Source organism: Mesocricetus auratus, unplaced genomic scaffold (assembly GCF_017639785.1).
Source record: "Mesocricetus auratus isolate SY011 unplaced genomic scaffold, BCM_Maur_2.0 Super-Scaffold_100031, whole genome shotgun sequence".
Classification (NCBI taxonomy): domain Eukaryota; kingdom Metazoa; phylum Chordata; class Mammalia; order Rodentia; family Cricetidae; genus Mesocricetus; species Mesocricetus auratus.
The window spans coordinates 17,344,138-17,364,341 of NW_024429212.1; the positions used below are offsets into that span (position 1 = coordinate 17,344,138).

A 20,204-nucleotide genomic window follows, 5' to 3' on the forward strand; every position below is an offset into this window, starting at 1 on the left:
CTGTATCAATTGCAGCTGGGTACCTCTTGTTGCCTGCTTTTTGACCAGTGTTCTAAAATGGTCTCCATCTGTTACAAAGAGAAGTCTTTCTGATGAGTGGTGACAGCTACATTTATCTGTGGGTATAAGAATAAATATTTAGGATGCACTTAGGAATTACCCTGGTTTAGTAAAGTGGTGTTATTAAGTTCTCTTCTAAAATCCATGAGCCCACCAGCCCTGGAGAGTTGGTTAGTTTTCCAGTACCAGGCATGATTTCCATCCTGTTGAGTGGGCCTTAAATCCAATTAGAGCTGTTGGTTACCACTAATATATGAGGCCACTATTGCACTCGTAGGGTTATCCTGCTGTGCTGGTCGTCATAGGTTGTCAGTAGTTCATAGGCAGTACAGCTGGGTGGAACTATTGGTTGCTTCCTTAGTGGTGCCCTTGTATGCTGCTGTCTCTATGGCTGTCACCACGCTTGGAAGTTCCACTTTTGCCACCAGATTGCTCTTTTGTTTGAAACACAAAAATAGGTGATAGATGGCCTGTTTTTACCTTGGGGGGCAGACACTCACTCTGTACAACAGAGTGACTGACACTCTTGTGGAGCTGCTGTCTTCTGGAACCTGGGTTCCGGCAGGGGAAGGGAGGTTATAGATTCATGTGCCACAGACTCTTAAAGTTCTTACAAAGCTGCTGTCATGAATGAATGATTCCTCATTTGATAAATGCTCTTAGATAATTCCCAGACTGTAAATGTGGCTGTTGTTTTTATGAAGTTTGGATTATTTGCCATGTGATCTCATAGATTGCTCAGCCTGAGTCTTCAGGCCCCAGTGGGAAGCATGGGTATGGGTCACTCCAGGAGCTGGGGAAAAATAACATACCTCCTCCTGGACCACCATAGGGCAGAGCAGATATGTTGGTTTGGCTGACACACCACTAGGTAGGACTTGGCCTGTTTCATAAACTTGTTTTGTCTTCTAAGCCTATAAAATGGTGCCTGACATCTTTTTCATCAGTATTTGTTTATTAAAGATTTAAAAGATTGCTGAATTAGGGGTGTCACGGGGCAAATGGAAGTGTATATAAGTAGTGGGAGAACTGAGAATAGTTCTCTTAAAGACTGTAGGATAAAAACCTTTATAGCCCGTGTTCACATTGCAAAGCTATAGTTATTAAAACAGTTTGTGCTGGCAAGATTGGTCAGGCCTATCAGTGGAGGAAAATAAAGAGGTTAAAAATTGATTCCAGCCCCCCCATGGAAGGCCTCACCCGCCCTGGGGAGCAAAGTAGGGATTGGGCGGGGGGGTTGGGGGCTTGGAGGGGGAGCGGGGTAGGAGGAGTGGGAGAGGGAGCTGGGACTGACATGTGAAACAAGCTGGTTTCTAATTTAAATAAAAAAAGCAAAAGAATAGATTCCAGCATAAAAGATTTGTTGATAATAGTAGCATCTCACATTAATGAAAAAAGACAGGACACTTAATACAGGATGTTAACATAGTTAGTCTGCCCAGGTAACCTTCTGGTAAGCCATAATGCTGGTTACCCACCTCACTTTTTAAACTAATATAAATCCCAGACCCAAACATTTTAACCTTTGAAAAGATTCTTTATTGTGGAAAATTTCAGACCTGTTAAAGGTAGCCAGTGTAAGTTTCTAGATGGTTCACCCAACTTCAGTAGTTAGTATCCACCCAAGTCCTTTAGGTAAGACCTCAATGGCCTCTCATCCCTCTCTTGCCCTCTGAACAGTATTCCTAGCTGTCATGCCTTTGTCTTTCTCAGGCTCAGTTAGCTTCCCCAGGATACCCTGCTCCTTCAAGTAGAATTGGTTTTATATACTGTCTCAGAGCTAGAAGTGTGAACTTATGCTGGGTCCTGTTAGGTTTCTGGTCAGAACAAGGAAATCTTTATTGTTGTTTTTGTTGTTGTTGTTTGAGATAGAACTCTGTGTAGTCCTGGCAATCCTAGAACTGGCTCTGTAGACCAGGCTGACCTCAAACTCAGCGATCTGTCTGCCTCTGCCTCCCAAGTGCTGGGATTGAAGGTGTGTGCCATCACCACCTGGTGGAAATCTTTTAATATAAGGTAATCTTGAGTTTGAATTGATGCTTCCAGCTCACAGTCAGAACTATGAAATTGCCTCTTTTCTACCTGAGCTTAGAGTCCTGATTATCAGTATTTGGTAGAGTTCGAACCTCACAAGGAGTATACTGATGTGATCCCACAGTAAACATGCATCAGTCTTAGGAGAGTATCTGATAGAGTGAATTTGTGTTGTATTTGCTTCTGTTTCACATTTGTTTTTCAACTCAAAACAACATAAGCCCTGTAAACCTGTCCTGATGGTTCTGGGGTGGAGGTAGGGTGGGGTTGGGGGGTCACATTCTTTACAGATGAGGAATCTCTACTAGGTTACTTTTCACCCAGGGTTGTTTGGTGTACCAGGGCCCTGCATCTGGTGTCTGAACACGACAGCCATTCTTCCTCTAAGGAGCTGGTAGTGCAGGCAGCTACTGAAAGCTTGAAAAGATTGTGTGGACAGGCAGAATCTTACTTCTTAATTGTCCTCATTGTCCTAGTCAGTGGCCATGCCTGTTCAGCTGAGCCCAGCCTCATCCTGCTTTCCCAGGAAAAGATCCTGTCAGAAACCACTGCTAATCCTAACTCATGTTGACTCAACATCATCCAGGTGACCATCCCTTGACTGTTTGTCACTTCCATGTGCAGTGCTACAATCACAATAACTGTATTTCTAAAATTAGATTCTATCCAGTAGATTATAAGTCACTTAAGGGAAGGTAATGCTTGGTCACTTTATTGACATAAAAAGCAAGCAGGTGGTTTCTGTGTGACTCTCTAGTTGAGTGGTTTGAAGACATGGTAGTTTTGACTTACATTAGCTGTAGTTGCTTAAATTCAAGAATAGCTACCATTTTCTACCTTGTAGAAATCTATTGCTTACAATGTTTTCTTTTTTTCCAGGGGATATTCGACACCCAAAGCATGTCCAGCAGACTGACTTGGCTGCAACACTAGCAATAGGCCTTGGTTTGCCGATTCCTAAAGACAGTGTAGGGCACCTCTTATTTCCAGTTATAGAAGGAAAACCAATGAGAGAGCAACTGAGATTTTTACACTTAAACACATTACAGCTTAGCAAACTATTGCAAGAAAATGTACCATCTTATGAAAAAGGTAATACAATTGTAATTCTAACTTCTGTAAGGTCTTCATGATTCCATGGGCCTTATGTTTTCCAAATGTTTTTCTGGTGTGTGATTTGTCATTCAATACTTTGTAGTTGTCACTCTTTAACTATGAATGTTATATTCCTGTTTTCTTAGTCCCTTAACTGTCACTATTAGCAACACCACAAATATTATTAAGCTATTTGAAATCTTTTATACATTTATTAATTTAACAAGTATTTACCAAGTTTTTGTTTATGAACAAGGGGCACCATATTAAAAGTACTGGAGATAAAGCACTGGTATCTCTGTTCTCACAGAATCTTCCAGCATGAAGAAAACAAAAGTATTGTGATAGATGACAGATGGTGACCAGAACCCTAGGAAAAGATGGGAGCATAGATGGGTTGGTATCCTAAGACAAGCCTGGCTTTAGAGTTAAGAGGTAGCTTTATATTCTGAAGGTCAGAGGTCCCAGAGATGAGGTCAGAGATGTCATCAGAGGGCTTTTAGACATTAGATGAACTTTCTCTTTTGTCTAGGTGAAGGAGGATATGACCGAGTTTTCTGGATTTTCAAAGGTTCTTCTTCTGGAAGTTCTGCCTTGTACTGTAGCAGAGCAGGCAAGAAGTAGTGACAGTGTTTAGGTGAGAGGTAAGGCAGCATGGGCCCTGCACAGTGATGGAAGTTATATGTAGTTGCATTGTAGATGTGCTTTTGGAGGCGGTAAAACTACTTTCCGGTACAGTGGGGTATAAGGAGAAGATGGCCTGAGACCAAAGGCACAACCCCAGATTTTCAGCTGTGCAGTGAAAGAATAGGTGACCATGGCGTCTTGGCTATTTCTGTGATAAGACATCATGATTGAGCCGGGCGTTGGTGGCGCACGTCTTTAATCCCAGCACTCTGGAGGCAGAGGCAGGCGGATCTCTGTGAGTTCGAGGCCAGCCTGGTCTACAGAGTGAGTTCCAGGACAGCCTCCAAGACAATACAGAGAAACCCTGTCTCAAAAAAACCAAAAAAAAAAAAATAAAAAAAAAAAAAAAAAGAAAGACATCATGATTGTTTTAGGGTTGGGATTGGAAGGATGTGTTCAGACTTAAGCATCCTTTTCAGATAAGTTTAGAATTTAGGTGGAATGGATATGTTTAGCTTAGGATAAGTAGATTATAACTTAATTATCACCCTCTATGTATATATGTTGTATATGTTTGAGTTTGTATCAAATTTAAATCTTCTATTTAGACTAAAAGGGGAATTGTAGGAGTGAACCCCATAAAGCTATCCGCCCATGAGGGCGGGGACATGTAAACTGACACAGGTAGATATAAAAGGAAGTGAAAGAAAAAGGAACCTCCCGTTTTTCTCCTGGAAGCCAGCCACACTTCTAACTCCTGGTTTGTGTGACACACACTCTCTCTCTCTGGTAAATAAATATATTGTTTTCCTATAGCATTGACTATCATTAATATTATAGATGAAAGTTTATTTGGGACTTATAGTTTCAGAGGCTTAGAGTCCATGGCTATTGTGGCAGTGAGCATGGCAGCAGGCAGGCAGGCAGGCAGGCAGGCAGGCAGGCAGGCAGGCAGGCATGCTGTTAGAGTTTACATCATGGTCTGCAAGCTTGAGAGAGAGAGAGCTAACTGGGGATGGTGAGGGGCCCTGAAACCTCAAAGCCACCCCTAGTGACCCCTCCAACAAAGCCACACCTTCTAATCATTTCTAAACAGTTCTACCAGCCAGGGACCAAGTATTCAAATATATGAGCCTAGGGGTCTACTCTTATTCAAACAGCAGGGTATTGAGAGACTCAGGGACATGGGGCGGAAAGCTATGAAAGTAGAAAGTAAGCATCTGTTGATGCTGTAAAATTAAGGGGAATTGGGAGCTAAATGTTGGTTCTGAGGACATGGAGTCATTAGTGATTGCTGGAGTAGCTCCTGTGCTGGGGACAGCCTGGGTAGTATGGGTACAGGTGGACTGTGGTCTAAGCAGATGTTTGTCTTTAAGCTGGAGACACTAAGGACAGTTCCTATGCCACTAGGAATGATCCCAGGAGAATTGTAAACCTCTGTGAGCCCCTGTATAGATACCGGAGTCTCACTTACAGCTGATTTACTCTGGTATGCCCAGCACATCACAGACGAACACGTCTGTCGCTGGTCTCTTTCACAAGTCTAGAGGAGGTGCTTGTGTGTGAGGCAGTGTTTGACTGGGAAGCTTTCTTCTTTAAGTTGTGATATACAGCTAGCAGGATAAGGAGCATGAGTGTTAACCTGTGGAAAACAGCCCCTGCCTGCCCCTGGGAAATGACTGGGAGTCATGTACAAGGGGAGTAAGCACTCCATATAGTTTTCAGTCTAGATTATACATGACTGTTATTCTTACTTTTTTTTCCCCATAAAATAACTTTTAGTCTTGTAAGGTCTTATTTTCAGGGGTGGGAAGGTGTTAGTTGGTTGGTTGGTTGATTGATTGATTGATTTAGTTTGGGTTTTTTGTTGTTTTAAGTATGGTGATGTTTTATTGTTTTATTTTGGTGTGTATATGTGGTGGAGTTTTCTGTTTTTATTTTTTGGGTGGTTTTGTTTGTTCGTTTGGTTTTATTTTATTTTTGTTTTGTTTTTTTGATTGGCTTTATACTACTGGGAATTGAACCTTATTCTTTGCATATGCTAGGCAAATGCTCTCTCACTAAACTGCATCTCCAGTCCTGTTTTGGTTTTATTTTGAGACAGTCTCACTGTTATTGAATGCAGACTGCCCTTGAACTCTGTAGCTCAGGTTGCCCTTCAGTTTGTGACCCTCCTGACTCAGCCTCTTGAGTAGCTGAGATTATTGGCATTAGCCACCAGGCCAGGCATTGCTTGGTATTTTTGCATATTTTGTTGCTCTTAGAAAAATTCTAGTCTAGCAAAATTGCCAACAAAAAACAGCTACTAAGGATTATCTGCTGTTTCAGAAATGTTAGGGTAGAAAAAAATTAGGAGCCATGTTAATTGGAAAGGAAACAAGCCATCAGGGATTAGGAGACATTCTTGGGGGCCCTTCAATCCTAGGAGGCCTACCCATGTCTACACTGTAGGAGTGAACCCCACAAAGCTATCTGCCCATGAGGGTGGGGACATGTAAACTGAAACAGATAGATATAAAAGGAAGTGAAAGAAAAAGGAACCTCCCTTTTCTCCTGGAAGCCAGCCACGCTTCTAACTCCTGGTTTGTGCGACTCTCTCTCTCTCTCTCTCTGGTAAATAAATATATTGTTTTCCTATAGCATTGACTATCATTAATACTACACCATCAGTACACTGTAAATCCCATAGCAAGGCCAACAGAATCTTCCATAACGTCTAGCCAAATCTGATGCTCTTGCCCTCTGTCTTCGTTCTGATGGGAACAGCCTTTTGTTTGTTGTGTGCACCTTAGGAACTTGAACAAGATGTTCATAGTGACTGGATGTTCTTTCCTAGTTAATTCCTGGGCATCCTTTACAGTCAGTTATCAGACTGTCCTTGCCTTATATTCCTCTTCCAGTCAAAAATCAATTATTCTCCATTACCGGAAATCCCTCCTATCATCTCTTTTCCTTTATAGCATATTTTGTGACCAAAAAAATCTTTTATATGTATAGGTGTTTTGTTTGCATGTTTATATGTGTGCCCTGTGTGTGCATTGCAGAAGCCAAAAGAAAAGAATGTTGGGTCCCCTGGAACTGGAGTTGTGTATACGTAGATGGATGTGAACTACCATGTGAGTTCTGAGAGTCAAACCTGGATTCACTGAAAGAGCAGAGCTCTTAGCCATCTCTCCAGCCTCCAGCCTCCACAGTTTATCATATGTGCCCATGCCTACAGCAGTGTTTAGTTTACATGTGTTTGTATTTGTGAATACTTCTGAATCAGAGCATAAGCAGGCAGGAGTTGTACCTATTTATTTACCATCGTATTTCTTTTTGTTTTTGGTTTTTTTAATTTGCAACCCATTGTGTTTCTTATTCAAGATTCAGTATCTAGGATACAGTCAGTTCTTAGGAAGTGTTCATTTAGCTGCATGAACAGGAACCCCAGGTTTCTATGACTCATTTTATAGAGGCTGTAAGATGTAACACAAATATCCTGTGTTTCTGTGGTTCATTTGTAGAAATGTGTAAAACTGTTGAGTATACACAAAGATAAGCCAGATCTTTGTAACTTATTCATAGAGGCTGTGCGCTAAAGACACAGCTCTATGTCTTTATGACCCTTATGGAGGCTATAGGGATAGATAGAGGTTCTAGAGTTCACTTATAGAGCCTGTGGGGTATAAGCATAGGTGGCCCAAGTCTCTGTGGCTTGGGGTACAGATACAGATACCCCTACTTTGGCATGATGTAGCAGTGAGGGCACCAGCCTTTGACTTACTATCAGAGTTTAGAATAATGCTTTCTGTCACTCACTCTATGACCTGAGCAAATGCCTTAATTCTGTCTCTATTTCTCATCTGGAGAACAGGCATAATTGTTGCAGAAGTGAGTAAGCTGTTCAGAGTGATGCTGGCCAGTCTTTGTCTGTGCAAGTTGTAACGACTGGCAGTCAAGAGAGGTGCAGCCTGAAGTGTTCAGGTTCACATTAAATTGTGCACCGAACCCTTGTCCCCAGCAATGGTGCCTAAGTTCTTTTTCCGCTGTGAGGGTGAAGCTTGAGTTGTAGTCGCAGATCACTGTGCAGCACTGTTGGGGAGTGAAGGCATCTGGCACTGCTGGGGTGTGAGGTGCATTTTAAAGAACAGAGCATCTCAGGAAGAAAAGTCTTGGTCTTTAGACCCACTTAGTCACAAGCAAGCACAGCACAGTAAAGAGTAATAGCCAGGTCTGGAAAGAGGACTGCCGGCTCCTTGCTCCAGCAGCACACCATGCAGAGCTAGAGGAAAGGGGTAGCCTGGGGCACACCCAGAAGCCAGGCCTTCCATGCCAGTGGCATCACCGGCCATTGTAAACAGGAGGCCAGAGAATGCTCTGCCTTAGCAAGGAGGACTGTGAAGAAGGGTCTTAATTAAGGAAGGGAGTGGGAAGACGCAAGAATCAGCCTGTGCAGCGTATGGGCAGGGTTCCTCACACATGTCACGACGAGAAGGGCTCTGTGAAGCCAGGGCCTGCTGATGCAGGACATTTCAGAATTGCTTTTGTGTTTCGCAAGAAGAAAGTATGGGAAGAGACAGAAAGAAGAGAGGAGAGAGATAAGATCACATGAGAGATGTAAAAAAAGTGTCTGGGCCAAGCCGTGGGTGCTTATTTCTGCCTATACTAAGTATGCCGAGTACCCATCCCATGTCCTGGCTGTGTTGACAGTGGGTGGATATGTACGCCATCAGCTGTTACAGTATTACCATAGTGTTGCTGACCCTTCCTGCCTTCATTAGGTATCAGTTCTAAAGAATATGCCAGGAATAATGTGGTAGAATTGTAAGTATGTATAATCCTTCTTTCTAATAGATCCTGGATTTGAGCAGTTTAAAATGGCAGAAAGGTTGCATGGAAACTGGGTCAAACTGCACTTGGAAGAAAACCATTCAGACATTCTGCTTGGCCTGGGGACCAAAGTACTCAGGCAATACCTGGGTGCCCTGAAGACCCTGAGTCTGTCTCTGAGCACACAAGTGGCTCACTATGACATCTACTCCATGGCAGTAGGGACTATCGTGGTCTTGGAGGTACAGACGCTTATGTTATCATGGTTTAGGTGTTAAATTGATTTGCAACTCAGCCAAAACATGATAGTTTTAAATATATATCATTACTGCTGGGCCTGGTAGTATTTGTCTGTAATCATAGAATTCAGGCTACCAAGACAGGAAGGTGTCTAAGTCATGCCAGCCTGGGCTATAATAAGACCTGTGTCTAAAAAGAACACTGGTGTAACATGGAAAATAAGAATTTTTTTATTCTTCCATTGTGCATCCTGATGTGTCAAATGACTTGATTCAGCATTGCTATAAAAAATAAAACTATAAATCAAGCTATACAGTTATAGCAAAAACTAAAAATAATTTTCCCTTGGGTCTTTTTGCTGTTGCTGTTCTTGTATGAGCAATGGGATGGGCTCATTTTGATCGTGCCTGGTCTTCCATAGAGACCCTTGATTTTCTTCTATTTCAGGTTCTCACCCTGTTCCTCCTTAGCACTCCGCATGTGCTGTGCAGAAAGGCTGAACTGGATGTTCCTCTGTTGTCACCTGTGTTTTCTCTGCTCTTTTATTTGATATTTCTGGTTCTTTCGGCCATCCATGTCCTGGTATGCACCTCATCCGAGAGCTCATGCTACCTCTGCAGCCTCCCGTGGCTGGCAGCAGGAGGTGTGATGGCGCTTGTTTCTGCGCTGCTCTGTGTAGTTTTGTCTGCTCTTATCAGGATGGTCGTTGACGGCACTCTGCTGAAGAAGGTAAGGCTGGCTGCTCTTGTGCAAGTGGTCCTTATGGGTGGGCCTTTGCCTTTTTGCCAGATAATCTTTCATTAATAGGAAATTGGTTGAAAATCTTGTGTGGAAACACCACACACCAAATGGACTGGAGGAGAAGGACCTATGCAGTCCTCCCAGGCTTCTGGGCATTTTGGCCTGTGATACTGTGTTGTGTAGTCAGGTCACATGCTTTCACTCTCAGCTGGGGAGAGCTGGACCGGGACAGAGGTGATAATAGGGTTTCTGGATGTGGAAGACAGGAAACATGTGTACTTGAGTCTTAGAAAGGGTTTCTAAGCTGCAGCTGATGGACAGGGAGCAGGTGGACACTCGGGAGGCTCCCAAGGACGCTTGGTCCCTATTAGTCTGTCCTGCCTCACAAAGCTTTCTTTTCAAGGCTTACATTTTCCTGTGGAATGATTGAGGTTTGGCATGACACAGTTGTTTACTAGGTAGGTGATGGTAATGGAGGAATATGAAAGAGATGTGTGGTTGCAGTAGAGTCCACAGCATCTAGAGCCTGGGATACTACTGCCTCTAGCTCTTATCCAGCAAACGCTTTCCTTCTGTCCTCCTTCCCATCACAGGGCCTCCAGAGTCCCCCGTACTGTGCCTGAGTCTAGGCACACACAGTCTGTGTGTGTTTGCCTTGTTAGGGTCTTTCTGGGTTTGTGGTGTTTCTCTGGGTGCCTTACTACACATAGTTGTGGGTTATCAGAACAAAAAGTGACAAGTACTTCATATTGAACTGCTGTGTGTGCGCGTGCATGCACATGAGCCTGCGCGTGTGTGTGTGCATGTGTGTGTGTGTGTGCGCGCGCACGCGCGTCACAGTGCACATGTGGAGGTCAAAGGACAACGTGTGAGACTCAGTTCTCTCCTTCCACTATACGGGTCCTGAGAATAGGATTCAGGTCCACAGGCTTGGCAGCCATCTCATCAGCCCCTGAGCTGTTTCTGAGTTATTAATTTGTGTTGATCAGTCTTTCATCACTGTGAGATCAACAGTTTAAGGGAGGAAAGGTTTGCAGCTCACGATTTCAAAAGTGTCCGTCCATATCTGCCTGGCTCCATTACTGTGGGCCTGGGTTGAGATGGAGACATCGCAATGGAAGGACTTAGCTGAGAAGCTGTTTCCTCGTGGCAGCTAAGCAGTGAGAGGAAAGACAGAACGGAAGAGTTAGCATCTTCTGACCACCTTCATGAGTCCCCACTCATAGCATAATTGGAGAGGTACTATTCTGTTGCCATCTCTTTGTCAGCAGAAGTAGCTGTTATAGTGGGAACTGTGTAGTTCTGTGGAGACCGATGTCATGCAGGGAACGTGACAGCTAGGCCAGTGTATTCTGGGCAGTTTTTTGTGCTCAATCACTGTATTGAGGGCCACTTTCAGTCTCTGACACTGAGCTTGGGGCTTAAAGTCTGGGGTGAGGTATGTCCATGTCCTCATGGTTAGCATGAGAACATCTTGACCTCCTCTAGGCTCTGCTGCAGGAAGAGGGGCCAGTGCTTCCGGTGCAGAGGTCCCCTCCACAGCGGGCAGTTTGGATTAGGGTGGAGGACAGCAAGGCCTTTTCACTGTGAACAGGGGACTCCGGTAAGAGCAGGGTGTTGGGTGTAATTGTCAGGTTATCCTTCAGAAACTGTTTTTTTCCTTTTGACAGAGAGCAGCTCATCCCGGCTCAGGGTGGTCAGAGGTGGGCCTCCTCCTTCTTCTGGGCACAGTGGGCCATGTTCTGAGCCTGGGAGCCAGCAGCTTTGTGGAGGAAGAGCACCAGACCTGGTACTTCCTTGTTAGCACCCTGTGTCTGGTGCTGAGCCAGGAAACCTGTAGGAGTTGCTTTGTGGGAGATGAGTGTGAGCCTCAGCATCGCTTCCACGTGAAACAAGGATGTGTGGACATGCTTCCCGGCACCTGGCAGGACAGTGCAAGCTATAATACCCCTGAGCCTGGCAGGACTGGTAAAACGGTCTCCCTTCCTGAAGCACAAGGAAGCTGCAAATGGTGGGCAGTGCTGGCTAGTCCATGGCTGGTGCTGATCTGCTGCCGGCTGCTGAGGTCCTTGAACCAGACCGGGGTGCAGGGAGCCCACAGGCCTGACTTCAGCCACTGGCTCACCAGGTGAGCATGACCTATGGACTGAAACCCTTGGCGGCTCAGCAGTCACACATAGTCTTCTTTCTCTACAGTTTGTCCTTTAAAAATATCTATTAAGCTAAGGTAATACTTGAGATCTGAATAGAAAATATACCCCATGAAGTTGAAAAGAGGCTAGCTTAATAGATTTGATTTATCAATGCTGTGAGTTTTTAAATGATCATTGTGATAGATATGTAATTCTGGGGTAGAGTCCTTGGTGGCTCATTCTACACTGCTGCCCACGGACAAGGGAACAAGGTCAGGAGGCAAAAGGCTCTGACCTCTGGAGCACTTTCGCCTTCCCTCTCTTCACCCTCAGAAGGCAAAGTATATAGCCCATCTCTCTACATCTCCCGAGCCTTCTACTGAGCCTGCAGAGCCAGGAAGAGATGTGGATGGAGGGTTTTAAGAAGAGTCTTGATGTAACTGGAGGAAACTGAGTCTGACAAAGTCAAGACCAGACTGTTTTAATGTTTAGTTGTCTGACAGCAAAGACTCGAGCTAAAGTAAAAGAACAGCAAAATGAGAGTGTCCAGAGGAACAGGCGGTTGCAGAACTGTAAAATGGCAATGCAGAGGGTAAGAGGTACTCTTACTAGTGCTTGGGAAGTTCCAGGGTGATGCTGTGGCACGGTTTTAAGTCTGTGTGGTGGGGAAACAAAAGCCAATGGTATCCCCAAGACCTTACAAGTGCACCGTCAGCCTGGATGGGGACATCAAAGGCTGCTTTCTCTAACCCAGAGACTCCCATGGAGAATCCCCCTGAATACTAACTAAGCTGTCAAGCTTTCATAGTCCCACAGTTACAGCTGGCGTCTTTGTAATACCTGCCGGGTGCCTGCACAACAACCATGAGAAACAGCACTGTGTCCTCATGGGAGTTCAGGAAACAGAGAGGACAGGGTCTTGTGATAGGCCGTACCACCTTAGCCCAGGTCTATGACGTGACTGACTGTTAGCTGCAGGTACGGACACGTGTTTTTTTCTCTGAAATTGAAGCATTTGGTGCATTTGTATCCTGCATGCCTTCTTAGTACTGCTTCCTGCACCTAGATCTTTTTTTTTCTTAAATTGCTGGGTCATTCAAGTTGTAAAGAGCCATTTTTCAAGTCCCATTAGCTGCCCACTCCAAAGCAGTTTCAGGTAAATACCACTTCTCTGTGTCATATACAGCAGTCCAGAGGGTGCCTAGGGTGTGCATTGTGAAGCACAGCAGAGACCTCTGGGGTGAGACCTCCAGGATGAGACCTATAGTTTCAAATCATCTCTTCCCATTCTGACAGCCGCAATTGTCTCCTGCCCTTTTCTGGTTTGTGTTTTGTTTTCCTTTGTGTTTTTTTTTTTCTCTCTCTCCTTCTCCTTCTCTCTCTGTGTATTTGTTCTGACACAAGGTCTTGCTCTGTACCCTAGACTGACCTCAGACTTGTGGTCTTATATCTAAGACTCTTATTTGTTGAGATTACAGATGTATATCACCATGCCCAGTTTCATTCGCATTTTCTGAAGTCCTCACCATTTCTATGCATCTCTTTCCCACACATGTATCTAACAGCGTTAACTATCTGAGCTGCATGAGCATGGACTGTGTAAGTAATACAAGGGCACCCACCTTGCCCAGAGCTCTTCACACACAGCACTGCTCAGCAGGACAGCCACCTGTCAGAGCCCAGAGCCCAGAGAGTGGGCTGTGTGAGAGAGCAGTGGAGCCAGGGGAGGACAGAACTGTTTGTACCTGGTACCCGCTTCTGACACTGCCGTAGGAGCAAGAAGCGAGACCTCAGCATGCAGCATGGCAGTCTTTGGGATACCTTAAGAACTTTTTTTTTATTCTAGAAAAATTGTCTGATTGTAATATAATTATTTAAAAACTCTTTAATATAATTGTAAGTCACCAGTTCCATTGCAGTAATTTGGGCATTTTCTATCTTATTTCAGCTCTGACCACAAAGTACAACTGTCAGGCCTGGCTGCCCTTTCTCTGATTGTGATCTTCATGTTGGTTCAAAAGGGGTGCTCCCCTGTATCCAAGGCAGCCTTAGCGCTGGGGCTGCTGGGTGTCTTCTGCTACAGGGCAGCCATTGGGATTGTGCTGTTCCCATGGCAACCAGACAACAAAGTCATTTCGAAGTAAGTGAACTGGTGACACCAAGTTTGCTTTTATATGTTTAGTGTTCTCTGTACTAAAAAATGCCTTGCCAATCCTTCTAATACTGAAGATTAGTCTGGACACTCCCAGCAGTTGGGAGAAGAAGCCAGCTTCCCTGTGTTACCCTTGTAAGGTCCAAGAGTTCCTGTTGTGCAAGCCAAAGACTCAACTATGAATCTGGTATTTGTGATAGAGCTGCTGGGGTAGCTGGACAGGGCTGCAGAGTGTGGCTACCATCTTGTACAGTTGTGTCTATTCTCAAAAGTTCCTTCAAGAATACAATCAGAGGGGCTGTCAAAAATAAGACACCCTCATGTCCTTTGAAACATCATTTGTAGTTGAAAAAAAATTGTTCAGCAGCAGTGGCAATTGTCCAGCTCTGTGGTAGGATCTTTTAACTGTGAGACAGTAAGTTTTCATAGAACACAGAAGGGTATTGAGAAGCAATAGGCAAACCCTTGCACGATGCCAGCTTACCAGACGTGTTCTGTGTGTGATCAAGTTTCCTTAACCATATCTAGAACTAACAAGTACTGAGAGCCATGTGCTGATGGGTGTGGGGTGACAGATGGTTTTCAACTGAGGCAATTAAGCCACAGGGGACATGAAGAAGATGGCGATTGAGACTGGGAGCATTTTGTAGAGACACAGCCTTTTCTTGGCTTTGGAGTCTGGAACTTTGGGCAAATGGTTGTATATTACATGTGAGGTTTTTGTTTAATCTCCAAGTGCAGCGTGTGAATGCATTTCTTGTTTCCACCAGATCTGTACACTTGATTTCTGCATTATTCTTCTCAAGACTATGATCCCCTTACTTTCTTCTCTGCTTATAAGCAGCTGTCCTTTTGATGACTAGAAGATAGCCAGTGTGCCTTTCCTCCAAGCTTGCTCCTTCTTCCTACAGAATGCGTCCATCCCTTACCCTGTATCTGGATATTAAAAATGCACTGGTTTCAGATCCACCTGGTTCCTAAAGTGCTGAAGTCTTGAATTCATCCTAGATCCTGACCTATCTGGTTCTGCATCTACTGTGACTCTGTAGTCATCAAGTATCTAAGACCCTTTGCCTGGAAACTTCCTTTCCTCTCCACTCAGAGGCCCAACCTTGTGCAGGGTTAAAGTCGGTTTAAAGCCCTAGCAATGAGAAGCACTGAGTGGTTGGGTCTGGGAGCCTATCTGGATGCTCTGTCTACTGTTCTTTCCTGTCTAGTGCCTAGCATGTCTACTGGGCCAGGGATTCTCTGAAGCAGTTTGATGGCGTTGACATCTGCTGTATTCTGCTTTATTGGAACCCACATGGACCTGTCTTTAGACTTTATATTCAGACACATATGGTCAGGGGTATGCTAGGTATTTGACCCAGCTCCTCAGCCAGCGCCACACTGCCCCACATGTAACACAGTGTCAGCACTGAATTAAATTAATCATAATATAAGAGAATGTTTTTAATGCATAAAATGTTAAAAGACTGTGATACAGGAAATTCATCTTTTAAAAGATACTGCTGTGTTGCAGTTTCATTTAAAATTTATTTATTTTAAGTGGCCATCTTTTCTTTTAATTAATTAATTAGTTTTTATGTGCTTTGGTGTTCTATCTGCATGTGTGTCTATGTACCACGTATGTGAAGAGGGCATTGGATTCTCTGCAGACAGTTGTGAATCACTATGTGGGTGTTGGGAAATCAAACCTGGGTCTTTTGTTTTTGGATTTTGTTTTGTTTTGTTTGTTTTAAACAGGATCTCAATATGTAACCTGGGTCTGGAACTCACTATGTAGACCAGACCAGCCTCAAACTCACAGACTGCCTGTCTTTGCCTTTACCTCCTGAGTGCTGAAATTAAAAGTATGCACCACACACTCCAACATTAAGTGGCAATCCTAAAGTATACAACTACATCATTTATAAAATATATTTAAATATTATGTTTCAGGAATATATAATTAAAAAGATTAAATTTAGTCTATAACAGTACTTAATATTACTAAGCATCTACTGTGTGCCAAATACTCCATGTCTACTTTTTTTACACATATGTAATTCCTAGGATAACCATGTGATATGTAGGAAATACTTTCTGCTTTCATGAATAATGAAGTTGTCAGAGTGTTAACTGTCCAAACAACAGAACTAGTGAGCCACAGAGCCCAGACCAAACAGTTTGGGACACTGCGTGCCATCATTATCCATTTTGTACATGTCAGCATGCAAGTTCTTTTTAAATCCATTTAATTGCAATTGAACGTGCTGAATTGCAGTTAACATTTTGAACTTAGGAAATTTCAGGTACTCAGGTCTTTAACTAGCACTGTGTTTTTTTTTCATTTAACTGTACAAAGTGGATTGGTGATTCTCTTGACACGTTACAAGGGCATAGCTCTCTCTCGTCTTGCTATCAGGTGATCCTTGGACCATATAAGCAAATTTTCCTCAAAGTCAGCTTCATCAGGGCAGTACATTCCAGCATATGCCTGTTGACCTTAGTGGCTGCTCCTTAGAAGCACGTGTAGAAGTAAACATCTCTCTCTCTCTTTTTTTTTAATTAGGCACAGCTGTTTACCTATACTGTCACATTTAGGCATTCTCTAATTAGATACATGTTTTAAATGGAAAAATATGTACTTGAATTTTTCTAGATGGTACAAATGAATCTAACATGTTTTGCTTTTTTTTAGGGGTATTATTGAAGCTCGTTTTGTTTATGTATTTGTCCTTGGCATTCTGTTCACGGGTACCAAAGATTTACTTAAAGCACAAGTCATTGCAACAGACTACAGAACCAAGACGATAGGTTTGTGGGAGATACATAGTGGATTAGTCCTTCTGGCAGCTTTGCTTTTGCGACCACATAATCTTCCAGTGTTAGCATTTAGTCTCTTGATTCAGACTATAATGAGTAAGTTCATCTGGAAGCCCCTGAGAAGCGATGCAGCCGAGATCACTGTAATGCATTATTGGTTTGGTCAAGCATTCTTCTATTTTCAGGTAGGTTTTCATTATTATCAATGGGTAGAAGGCTGGTAACTTTCTTATGTCATGTATCTTTTAGTTTTTCTTTCCAAAAATGTTGTAAGATGGAAAGTTAGATGTGTTCAGTGAAAAAACTGAAAATATATGGAAAATTATACTTAAATCTTATATGGATTTTACTAAAGTACAGTTTGTCATTTTAAAAAAAGGCATCCTTGACCAGGTATAGTGGTATATTCCTTTAATTCTAGCACTGGGGAGGCAACGGCTGGCGGATCTCTGTGAGTTATAGGTCAACCAGTAGTATACAGTGAGACTCTGTCTTAAAAAATTTAAAAAGACATGCTCTATGTGGATGCATCTGTATATCCATAAGACAATGGGTTGTTGCTTTGCAGGAAGGATTGGATAGGAATTGATTTATTACAAACAGTAAAGGAAACACATTAAGTCTTTCATGTGTTTTGTTTTGGGATTGTAGTAATTATACTTCATGTGCCTTTGTTCTTGGTGTCAAGGCTGTTCACACTGGGAACCATTGGGTGTACCCACAGCTAGTAGTCCTCTAAGGCCTGGAGGATCATAGGACTTCTTGTATTCAAAAATCCATCATCAGAAATCCAAGCCTGCCTCAGTTTTGTTGTGTAGAAGAATAGCTGAGCAGATAATGGACCTTAGAAGAATCTGGTTTCTCCTAGCAACCCAAGGAGAGTATCTATCACTGTAGTTTCCTTCACAATTCCACTTTATCTCTTCTTTGTGCACTGGGCTCTCTTCTTTATCTTGTTCTGATAGGTCAGTCTATCTCTTCCCTGTGTTTCTGTTTTGTTCTTGGTTTCGTATGTCCCCAGCCTTACCCATGAATCAACTCTAGGTTGTATGGCTTGCCTTTTGTCCTTTTGTTCCCAAAGGCCAACAGCAGTTGGATTAAATTATAGGAATCTATAATACCTTAAGTACTGTGATCAGACCAAGACCAGCCCTGGGCTGTTTGCTGTGGTGATCTGGCCCTCCTGACTCTTTCTACCCTGGTTTTCCCCATGGACCAGCAGAGCTCGCCCGTAATAGACTCAAGACCTGTGGCTAGTTTGGGCACATGGATATAATTAGTAGAATGTAGGTAGTCACCAAACTGTATACTGTGTGTCATGAATCCCCATGTCCCATGTTGCATTTCAGCAGGGCTGGGCTGTGGCTAACCTGGCTTCAGTAGAAAAGTGGGTACTCAGTGAGCAGTCACCAGCATGGCAGTGTCTAGATGTGTTTTCTGGGCTTCTGAGGACCATATGCACTGTCCTCAAGGAAAGAAAAATCCATGCACTTGTCTTGAGAGCAGGTGATATGTCTGCAGGAAGGAGTGAGATGCCTGTGGTCAGTCAGAAGATTGAAGTATGCAGAATTCTTCTAAAGAGTCATTCTATGTAGGTACTTTTCTGCCACCTCCTGGGTCTGGAGAAATATGACCCATCCAGAGCCAGCCTGGTGGCCTAAGGAGCAGCAGATGAGTGCTGTGACCAGTGCCTCTAACTCCTCTGATCATGTATCCATGCTCACTGTTCTTCTGTTCCAGGGCAACTCAAACAACATTGCCACCATTGACATTTCAGCAGGCTTTGTGGGCTTAGATACCTACATGGAAGTTCCAGCCACTTTCCTCACTGTGTTTGGAACCTATGTCGGGCCTGTGCTCTGGGCCAGTCACCTTGTGCACTTCCTGAGCTCAGAAGCAAACAAGTAAGGCACTTACTTTGTCCTTCAGAACAAATGTGACTGCAGATTATTGGTTTTTAGGAATAATAACATTATTTTATATTCAAGGCGTCTGAACTCCAAATGTTAGAGAATGTCTTTATTGATTTTCTTTTCCTTAAATAAGAAATGTAGCTCATGAACCGGGCGTTGGTGGCGCATGCCTTTAATCCCAGCACTCGGGAGGCAGAGGCAGGCGGATCTCTGTGAGTTCGAGACCAGCCTGGACTACCAAGTGAGTTCCAGGACAGCCTCCAAAACCACAGAGAAACCCTGTCTTGAAAAAACCAAAAAAAAAAAAAAAATGTAGCTCAGTCAAGTCTGAGGGACTCTATTGATCAAATTCAGTTTTTCAGTTCAAACCACACAAGGAGAAAAAAACCCATAAAAAAAGCACTGTAGCAAAACCCGATGAGGAGCAAAGCCAGATGCCACTGACAAAAAGGCAGGAAATGTGCAGTCTGGAGATCACTGAGGTCTGCAGAAGGCGATGTCCCATGTCAAGAGACACTCTTCTAATCAGTCGGGAAATGGGAGTAGGGACTGGGAAACTCCATGCTCGGCTCTGAGCCGCTTAATGTTTTCCTACTGGTTCTTCCATTCTGAGGGCAAGGAAACAAAAGGCATGGCATGGCCTCTTGCCCCCCAAAAAGCTTTTGGCGATCCAGGAAGAATATGCTAGGAGGAGTTGCTGGTGTACAGGTTCTGAGTAAGGCAGTCACCATCTGCCTGAGCCTGTCTAGGCTCTTTTACCCTCCAGCAGCATGGAGGCGCTTCCCAGGATACCGCTTGCTTGAGGTTGCCACTGTCAGGATGTATCCATCCATCCACACATCCATCCACCCATCCACCCATCCATCCACCCATCCACCCATCCATCCACCCATCCATCCATCCACCCATCCATCCATCCATCCATCCATCCACCCACCCACCCATCCATCCATCCACCCACCCACCCACCCACCCATCCACCCATCCATCCATCCATCCACACATCCATCCATCCATCCATCCATCTTCAGGCTTGCTCAACATGTCCATCCTGTCCATGCCTATTTTCTCTACAGCTTCCTCCTATTTCATTTTTGCTTCTAGTTATGTTGTGCCTCTCTTAAAGAAGGCTTCACGAGAAGCTCAGAGTGGTCCAGAGGCTCACAGCCACTGCTGGTAGCTGTACATTCTTGGACCCAGCTGTGCCAGTTTACTTCTTAATGTGCCTAAATCATGGAGAGCTAGCCTCTCTCTGTGACACTGGACCTGCCTCTCACATACTGGACGGGCACAGCTCTGTCAGCCAGAACCTCTTCTATCTTACTGTGATTGGAGGTCCCAGTCTTTTCATGTCCTGTATTCCCAGACTTAGAGGTGAAGTTGAGGCTTTCAAGTCCCCATTCCCTCTTCCTGTTTGTGATTAGAAGAGCGTGTCCTCCTTCATCTGGTAGGGATCCACAGCCAAGCACTGGGCCCAGCTCCTGGAGTCCAGCTGAAGAGAGGGAGGGGCGATTAATATGAGCAAAGAAGGGGTCAAGACTATGCTGGGGATCCCACAGAGACAGCTGACCCAAGCTAGTGGGAGCTCCC

At 44.0% G+C, this 20,204-nt stretch overlaps 1 protein-coding gene across 4 annotated transcripts in view; it reads left to right on the forward strand.

The window, feature by feature from the left end:
• Pigg (phosphatidylinositol glycan anchor biosynthesis class G) overlaps positions 1-20,204 on the forward strand; it is a 29,257-nt gene that overhangs the window by 8,037 nt on the left and 1,016 nt on the right. Inside the window, exons 6-12 of one of the 4 annotated variants that reach the window (XM_005077402.4) lie at positions 2,974-3,186; positions 8,653-8,870; positions 9,316-9,597; positions 11,280-11,737; positions 13,690-13,881; positions 16,577-16,886; positions 18,442-18,605. In XM_005077402.4, the coding sequence (XP_005077459.1) occupies positions 2,974-3,186; positions 8,653-8,870; positions 9,316-9,597; positions 11,280-11,737; positions 13,690-13,881; positions 16,577-16,886; positions 18,442-18,605 (1,837 nt within the window). Of the gene's footprint in view, positions 1-2,973; positions 3,187-8,652; positions 8,871-9,315; positions 9,598-11,279; positions 11,738-13,689; positions 13,882-16,576; positions 16,887-18,441; positions 18,606-20,204 lie in introns of those variants that run through there. The other 3 variants (XR_001196910.3, XM_021231424.2, XM_013118632.3) reach the window with 3 other exon arrangements.